We start from the raw sequence: 9,577 nt of genomic DNA, 5'->3' as shown, positions 1-9,577 counted from the left end.
CACAAATTGTCAGATCATGACCTGAGCTGAAGCCCGATGCTCAATCAACTGAGCCACCCAGGTGCCCACTTAATGTTTTATTTATTTTTGAGAGAAAGACAGATAGACAATGTGAGCAGGGGAGGGTCAGAGAGACAGAGACACAGAATCAGAAGACAGGCTCCAGGCTCTGAGCTAGCTGTCAGCACAGAGCCTGACATAGGGCTCAAATCCACAAACCGTGAGATCATGACCTGAGCTGAAGTTGGACACTTAACCGACAGAGCCCACCAGGCGCTCCAATTTTTTGACTTTTTGACATAGATTTAATTTAATTTGTTGATACGCTTATTTGTACAATAAGATTAAATAAAGGCTCTTTTACCATTTTGTTATTCACATCATATTGGAATTGCAGTTTCAGAGGGAAGGGGAAATTTAATAATACTTACATAGCAAATGGGTACCTGGTGGATTAGTCAGTTAAGGGTCTGACTGCAGCTCAGATCATGATTTCATGCACTGGGCTCCACACTGACAGTGCAGAGCCTGCCTGGGATTCTCTCTCTTTAACCCCCCTCCCATATCTTTCTGCCCCTCCCCCACTTGTACACTCTTCTTTCTCTCTCTCAAAAATAAATAAACTTTAAAAATACTTATATAGCATACTATGTAAATGATTCAAGGCAAAAGAAATTAAGGAAAAAATAAAATAACCCTCAGGAAAGGTAAAAAATGATTTTAAAATCCTCTCATTTTTTTGTGGCTCAATTTTCTTTGAGTAGCCGTATTGTACAATTCTTTATGACTGAATTAGCACGTATTTCCCTTGCCCGAACAAATATATTCTCAATCTCTGAAAATTTCAATGGTGATAGCTTAGCAAAACTTTGCAAGCAACCTCAGTATCCACTAGCAGGGTATAGAAGAGGAAACATTTTTCCCCCTTCTACCCTTAGGTTCTCAGCAAGGCTCTGTAACAAAAGAGAGATTAACAAGAGAAAAACAAACAAGTTTATTAATATGTGTGTGTGTGGTGGAGATACTCATGGATGAGTAACTCAAAGGGTGGCTAGAACCAGAGTTTTATAGCATCTTTAAAAAATCCAATAAATTTTCAGAGAAATGATAAGACAAAGAGAAGGGATTTTGAGTTTCTAGGGTGGCAAATTGTAGGGAGGTGGATATAAGGGTGAGTAAGGAAAGATAAAAGGCCAATCACCTGTTTGTTATGCATAGTCCTGTGGTACTGATAAGGGTCTAAGGTTGTTGGTGATTATGTTTTCCACAAATTGACATCTTGTTTCTAGGCAAATGGGAAAAGACCAAGATTTTCTTGTATCTGTTTCATCTCAGTTGCCTTCAGTTTAAAATAATCCTAATGCCAAACTGCCATATTTTGAAGTGGTAAATTCTGTTACCTTTCTGAGAGAAAGGTTAAATTAAAATAATTAAAGGGCAGGGCGCCTGGGTAGCTCAGTTGGTTGAGCTTTGGACTCTTGATTTTAGTTCAGGTCATGATCTCACCGTTTGTGAGTTTGAGCCTCTTTGAGCCTCCCATTGAGCTATGTGCTGACAGTGCAGAGCCTGCTTGGGATTCTCTCTCTCTCCCTCTCTCTCTCTCTCTCTCTCTCTGCTCCTCCCTTGCTCATGCTCTCTCTCTCTCTCTCTCTCTCTCTCTCTCTCTCTCTACCTCTTCCCTGCTCACGCTCTTCTCTGTCTCTCTCAAAATAATAGAATAAGATGGGTGGATTAACAATATCAATGTTCTGGTTATGATATTGTAGTATAGTTTTACAAGAGGTTATCATTGGGAGATTTGGGTAAAAGGTGCACAGATCTGTATTTTTTTATAACTTCAAGTGAATCTACATTTCAAAATGTTTAATAAAAAAGTTTTAAATCATAATTCTAAATATAGTATATGAATACATAACATTTATTTTTTACTATGTAAAAAGATCAGATTAAGATCTGTAGGTACCCTATATTATAACTCTTTTCTTTTTAAATTTTTAAAAATATTTATTTACTTTTGAGAGACAGAGAGACAGAGTGTGAGCAGGGGAGGGCAGACAGAGAGGGAGACACAGAATCCAAAGTAGGCTTCAGGCTCTGAGCTGTCAGCCCTGAGCCCGACGCGGGGCTTGAACTCACAAACTGCGAGACCATGACCTGAGCCAAAGTCAGCAACATAACTGACTGAGCCACCCAGGAGCCCCTATAACTCTTATTAAATTATGCATAGAAAGGGCACTTGGCTGGCTCAGTCAGTAGAGCATGGGACTCTTGATCTTGGAATTGTAAGTTCAAGCCCCATGTTGGGTGTAGAGATTACTTAAAAATAAAACCTTTAAAATTATGTATAGGATAAAAATGGTCATAATGGTTATATCTAAGTTGTTGGATTTTTGATGATTTTTCTTTTCTTCATACTTTTCATCATTTTGTAAATGCCCTATTATGAATACATACTAACTATTGTGAGAACAATACTTTATCTTTTTTTACTAATCATTAAAAAAGTAAGTTATTTTTTTTAATACCTTTAAAAATCTTGCTTTCTCAGAATGCCAGTGTGAAGGAAAAGATAATCGAATTCCATTACTGCAGGAAGTTTTTGAGGCCTTTCCTAATACTCCTATTAACATCGATATCAAAGTCAACAACAATGTGCTGATTAAGAAGGTACTTAAGGCATTGCCTCTTGTGGGTGTGTTGTATCTGATTTCACAAACTAAGCTAAAGTAGGTGACTTCATAGATTGATACTGTTCAAGGAAATGTGATACTCTAGGGATCAGTGTTGTTTTAAATAATGCCCTAGTAGAAGAGATCACTTTACTGTAGGAAAATCTATTTTCAGGGTGAGTTGTCCTGCCTCAATGATGCATAAAGTGAGTTCCTGTGAACCAATTGTTCTGGCAATTTACTTCTTCAGATTTAACTTGCTTTGTTTGTAGTTTATATGAAATGACTAAACAGTGTACTCTCTTAGATAAATCACATAATGGTAAGATGTAAGTAATTGCTTATATTTTGTAAAATAATCTGAATTCATATATTCTCCCAAAAGTTTATATGACTCCCTGGCAGAAAGTCAATTGTAATCCATTTTTAAAGGGAAATAATGTAACTGGATTTACAAATAGGCACATGCATCAACGTTTGAATTTTCACATGTAGGTTTCAGAGTTGGTGAAGCAGTACAGACGAGAGCACATAACCGTGTGGGGCAATGCCAGTTATGAGATCGTGGAAAAGTGCTACGAAGAGGTAAGCTTCACAAGTGATGTGGAATGTTCTTTGTTGCTGCTGTCGCTTATCTATAGATGGTCGTACAGTAATAATTTTTAAAATTACCTTATTTCAAAGGCGCGATGCAAAGACAGATGGTACTGGGTAGGTCATGGATTTTAAAGAAAATAATGGACCTTACAATTTAAGTTCCGTGTACGTGGACTGGCTCACAGGATTCTTATTTTCACATGCTAATATTAGCTGTTTGCCAACACTTTATTATGTACATTATGAAACAAAGTATGATTCCTATCTTTTAATGTCTGGTGTTTTTTGGTTAGGTTATTGACATTTTCTGTGTAATTTTGAATTGAGGAAAGTATTTAGTCATTCAACTCTATAGCTCAAGCTTCTCTGTTCCCTGCCTCCCAAATGGAATTAATCAAATTAATCCAGGATCATAATTATCAGGTGGTATATAAAAAAGTAAGGCCATCTAGCAAGATCTTTCTGTTTGAAGAAAATATATCTATAAAAAGGTAACTTGATATATCTTGACATGGTATGCTAAGCCTTTATAAGCAAGTTTAGCTCTATACTATAGCTTCAATAAGTATAGCTTACTTATATACTGTAGCAAGTATAGCTAGGAGAATGTGAAATTAAAAATATTAAAAAACCATAAGCATTGAAGGCTCTCTTCCAAAATACAAGTGAGAGTGCAGAAAAAATATTGTGACACAAGCAGCAATTCAAAACACAAGGTTTTCTTTGGGGAGGGCCTTCCTTCCTCACAAAAAAGGCAAAAACATAGATCCAGAATTGGCACCATTATCATTAAAAGTCCAGTGGAAGCCCTCATTAAGGCAAGTTTGATTTATGTGCCACAGGTTCTCTTGAGTTGCAAGGTAGCTTGTGTAGAAAAGGAGAAAACAGAGTAACCTTTGGGATGATGGTTTTAGATTCCTAAGAATTTAGGACTAAGACTTTTCCATAATTAATCATTGTCTAATGGCATTTTCACATCATTAAAAGTGACTATATTATTGAAATTCTAAATTTTTATTTATTGGTTTGTTTATTTATTTGAGAGAGCACAAGTAGGGGAGGTGCTATCAGGGCAGAGCCTGACCTGGGGCTTGGTCCCACAAACTACAAGATCATGACCTGAGCGAAAACCAAGAGTCAGAGGCTTAACTGACTGAACCACTCAGGTGCCCCTCAAAATTTTTTTTAAATAAAAAGTAAGTGTCTGAATGGTTCAGTCGGTTAAGTCTCTAACTCATGGCTTTGGCTCAGGTCATGATTTCACAGTTCGTGAGATCATGCTCTGAAAGTGCAGAGCCTGCTTGAAATTCTCTCTCTCTCTGCCCCTCCTTTGTTCATGCATGCTCTCTCTTTCTCAGAATAAATAAATAAAATCTTTTAAAACTTCTTAAAATAAAAAATAGTGATAACAGCAAATGCTGAAGAAGATTAGGAGAAAGTGGATCTCTCCTACATTGTCAGTGGGAATGTAAAATACTACAGCCACTCTCTTACTTGGTTGAGTAGTTTCTTGACAAACTAAATGTACACTTACTATATTAACCAGCAATCTCACTCTTGGACATTTATCTCAGAAAAATGAAAACTTAGGCACATAAAAACCTGTCTACAAATGTTTATAGCAGCTTTATTTATAATAGCAAAGTCCTAGAAACCAACCAAAATGACCTTCAATGGGTAGATGGCTAAACAAACTGGCCCATCCACATGATGTAATACTATCCAGCCATAAAGGGAAATGAACTGCTGATACATGCAACAACCTGGGCTGTCCTCATCTTCAGAGACAGTTCTCTTAGTAGAAAAAAGGAATCTCAAAAGGTTACATCCTGGAATCACTACATTATACATCTGAAACTAATATAACACTGTATGTTAACTATCTGGAATTAAAATAAAAACCTAAAGAAACAAAAACCAAACCCAAACAAAAAGGTTGCATACTATGTGAGGCCATTTATGTAACATTCTCAAAACTATAGACATAGAGCAGGTAAGTGGCTGCCAGAGCACGAAGACTGGGAGCAAATACTAGTGTGACGGAGCTGCTCTGGATTTTGACCGTGGTGGTTGTTACACGAATCAGTACATTGTTAAAACTGCACTAGGGGCGCCTGGGTGGCTCAGTCGGTTAAGCAGCTGACTTCGGCTCAGGTCATGATCTCACAGTTCGTGGGTTCGAGCCCCACGTCAGGCTCTGTGCTGACAGCTCAGAGCTTGGAGCTTGCTTCTGATTCTGTCTCCCTCTCTCTCTGACCTTCCCCTGCTCACACTCTGGGTCTCTCTCTATCTCAAAAATAAATAAATGTTAAAAAAATTAAAAAAAAACTGCACTGAACCAAACACATGCACGAGTGAAAGCAGATTTTTAAAAGGGCAAAAACTGCATAAGGTCTATAATCCAAATTAACAGTGATATAGACCAGTATATATATATATATATATATATATATATATATCTGGTATAGACCAGATATTATACTACAGTTTTGTCAAATGTTACCATTTGCAGAAGCTTGGTTAAGGGCACATGAAGTGAACTTCCTGTGACTCTATTATTTCGAAATAAAAAGTCTACTTTTGACCCAGAATCATAGAACTTTTCCTTTGATTGACCTATTTTTTTAGAAGCCTCTGGCTTTCTGTCATTTTAGAATTTAAAAACTCCAAAACTTCAGCAGTAATTTTCAGACACCATAGTAAAAATGTCTCAAAATATTTGTCATTCATATCATGAATATGCCTATAATTAAGTCATGCATCTTTCACAATTCTTAAGGTATGATTTATAAGAATTTTATATTAGCCCTTTAATTCCAAATGCTAGCAACTAAAAATTTAAAAAGAAAAGAAAAGGGGCACGTACAGTGGTGAGAGGAAACATGTAGAGCTATTCCCACATAATGGCTTTTAACTCATTCTTAGTTAATGCAGTGGGTTGTTTTTTTTTTAAGAGAGAGTGAGTGAGAAAGAGAGAGCGTGTGAGCAGGGAGAGAGGAGGGGCAGAGGGAGAGAGGGAGAGAATCTCTTTTTTTTATTTTTTCTTTCTTTTTTTGAGAGAGAAAGGGCACAAGTGAGCAAGGTATTGAGAGAGGGAGAAAGAGTGTCCTATGAGGTGCAGAGACAGAGAGAGAAGCAGGGCTCGTGCTTACCCGATGCAGGGCACCAGCCCACCCAGTGTGTACTCAATCTCAGGAACCATGAGGTCATGACCTGAGTCGAAGTCAGATGCTCACCCAACTGAGCCATACTAATGCCTGGTTCCATTTCCATAAATTCTATTTATTTTATTCAAATATAGTTGACACGATGTTATATTAGTTTCAGGTGTACAATAGTGACTCAACAAATCGACAAATCGGTACTTTATGCTGTGTTCACCACAAATGTACCTACCATCTGTCAACCATGTAACACTTATAATACCACTGACTCCATTCCCTGTGCTGTGCCTTTTATCCCTATGAGCTGTTCATTCCATACTTGGAAGCCTATATCTCTCACTTTCCTTCACACATTCCTCCACTCCCCTCTCCTCCTGCAACCTGATGTTTGTGCTCTGTATTTATGGGTCTATTTCTACTTTTTGTTTGTTTTTTTCATTTTGTTTTTAGATTCCACATAAAGGGAAATCATATGGTATTTGTCTTTCTCTGTCTAGTGTACTTCACTTGTTGTAATACTCTCTCAGTTGTTCTTAATGCCAAGATCTCCAGATATTCTAATTTAGAAGATACAGAGTGGCAGCAGCTGTTATGTCAGTGGGGTGCCACCATACCAAACCCTGCTCTCTCCAATCACCAGTAGCTTTGCATGGCTCCCAGAAATACTGGTTATTGTTTGTAGTTTTCTGGGTCCAAAGCTATGTAACTTTTGAGGGTCAGCCTCAACCCTATTTTTACCATAAGCTCTGTTATTTTCAGTAGATGAATTTGCAGAAATCAAGTTTTTCAGCGACTTGTACATTGTGTTACAGCTGAAACACCTGTGTATAAATAAGCCTAAAATATTACAAAGAGACATATGAACATAGAAACAGAAGATATGCTCAGACTTATTTATTCTTTCTTTTTTAAATAAAGAAGTGGGTAATTTAGAGCTAATATTGAAAATAAGTTATTTGTGGGGTGCCTGGGTGGCTTAGTTTGATTAAGCATCTGACTTTGGCCCAGGTCATGATCTCAACCATTTGTGGATTCAAGCCCCGCATCAGGCTCTGTGCTGACAGCTCAGATTCTGGATCTTGCTTCCAATTCTGTGTATCCCTCTCTCTCTCTGCCCCTCTCCTGCTTGTATTCTGTCTCTCTCTCTCAAAAATAAATAAACATTAAAAAAATTTAATAAATTATTTGTGGGGCACCTGGGTGGCCCAATTGGTTAAGTATCTGACTTGATCTCAGCTCAGGTCTTGATCTCACTTGTGAGTTCAAGTCTTATATCAAGCTCCATGCTGGTGCAGAGCCTGCTGAAAAATAAAATAAAATAATAAAATAAATTACTTTTTTGCATAACTTTTTCAATATATTACTTTTGTATAGAAAAAATCAACTCTACCATAATTTCTAATTGTTTTAAAGACAAATATAGGAGGGGCTAGGGAGAGGGACATACAGAGAATTGTATGCTAGGCATAGAGTTTCAGTTTTATAAGATAAAAAGAGTTCATATCTAATATGAAGCTTGCATTCTAAGGATTTTGGGATCTTGAACATATTTTCCAGTAGAAACCTGAAATGGTAGCTAAATTCTTGGACTAGCTTATAAAATCTTTTTTTATTTGATCCATAATGTAGCTGGAAGATGATATATTTGCAACAGTGCTAATATATTTTATCTGTAGATATTCATATCAATATCATATCTTGCTTAAATAATGTACAACTATATCTATAGATAGGAATACCTATATACCGATCTCTCTATATATATATGAATATATATTGATCTTCAGTTACATATTTTTATTTTATTTTATTTTTTTTTCACGGATGCAAAAGCAAAGGGCTTTATTACAGGTTTAGGCTCGCTGAGGCCTAAACTCGGGCTCACAGACTTTACCGGCGTGGTGGATCCATGCTGAGAGCCCCAGAACAAAGGTGGGGTAGGGCTTTCATGAGTTTGGGAAGGGGGAGTTACAGGAAATGGTGACATAGGTACAGTGATCCTATTATTATACAATATTATTGACACAGGTTTATCCAATTACAGCATTTAGAGTGTTAACCAATCACAGAGTAGACCCAGGACCCAGGACCCTCACATAGGGTGTAGCTTAAGGGTATTACAAGGGTAGTCCCTCTTGCCTTGGGCAATGTGTGCCCTTCTATTGTCTCAAACCTGCGTCCTTACATCCCCCCCTCTGTCTTGTAACTGACCCAATCCTGGGTCAGCTGAGTTACCATTGTACCCCTAAAGCCTGGCATAGCCCTCCTTGGTGTAAGGGGAATTTCTTGCCCTGTAAAGGGCATAGGGAAGAAGAGTCTACCCAATTTCCGCCAGTCTCCATGGTTAATTTGGTAAGGGTCTCTTTTAGGGTTTCTAATATCTGGCGCTGTCTGGTTTACAAAAGTAAGAATGACAGCCAATTTGTTTCCTCATTTGTCAGGGTCCTGGGGTGTATAAGTGCAATACGCTTTCATAATTCTTACTAACCTTAGCCAAATTGGTGGGCCATCTAGTGGCCACCTAAGGACCCCCCCATTAGAGTCTGGTGGTAAAGGAGTAGGCTCCCCTTACCTTTTGCCGTGTTGAAATCCCATGCCCAGATCAGAGGCAATTAATACCAACAGAACATCCTATCAGGAACTTTTGCTGTTTTCCCAGCTTTCTGGGGCAACATTTGCCAGTCTGATGGCAAAGAGACAGGACAGTTTATTTTACTGGACCGATGATTCCTCAGGCTTCTGCCATGCTAGACCAGCCAGCTTCTGGGGTGTGGCTGGAGCAGGACTGGAGATCCCTGGAGTCAGAGTCTTTTTGAGGATCAGTTCAAGCTGATCGACTGGATCTGGGTCACCTCACCAGGTTGAGGGTTCTTCTAAGTTGGCTCACTTAACTCCAGAGAGATCCCTGAAACTTTAATAGAGGCTGACCCCCATCTTTAAATATCATCCTCACAGACTAACAAGCCTGAGATCTAACAACAAATATTCAAAGACACTCAGAACTAGAATAACATTTACAGTAGTGCATTGGCGAAACATTTTTCTCTCTAAAAAAGCCTCCCTTATCAGAGAGAGCCAAATCGAGACTAATGCATTGGTGGAACGAGTCCAGTCTCAACAACCCTGGCCTAATTATTTACATAAGCT

The 9,577-nt window shown here is 38.1% G+C and overlaps 1 protein-coding gene across 1 annotated transcript in view; it reads left to right on the top strand.

The window, feature by feature from the left end:
* GDPD1 (glycerophosphodiester phosphodiesterase domain containing 1) overlaps window positions 1–9,577 on the top strand; it is a 52,936-nt gene that overhangs the window by 31,740 nt on the left and 11,619 nt on the right. Inside the window, exons 5-6 of the mRNA XM_029927824.1 lie at window positions 2,549–2,667; window positions 3,165–3,254. Coding sequence (XP_029783684.1) covers window positions 2,549–2,667; window positions 3,165–3,254 — 209 coding nt within the window. The remainder of the gene's footprint in view (window positions 1–2,548; window positions 2,668–3,164; window positions 3,255–9,577) is intronic.

The sequence above is a fragment of the Suricata suricatta genome, chromosome 17 (genome assembly GCF_006229205.1).
Source record: "Suricata suricatta isolate VVHF042 chromosome 17, meerkat_22Aug2017_6uvM2_HiC, whole genome shotgun sequence".
In the NCBI taxonomy this organism is placed as follows: Eukaryota; Metazoa; Chordata; class Mammalia; order Carnivora; family Herpestidae; genus Suricata; species Suricata suricatta.
Note: the sequence above shows the minus strand (reverse complement) of the source record. Positions and strands in the feature narration are given on the sequence as shown.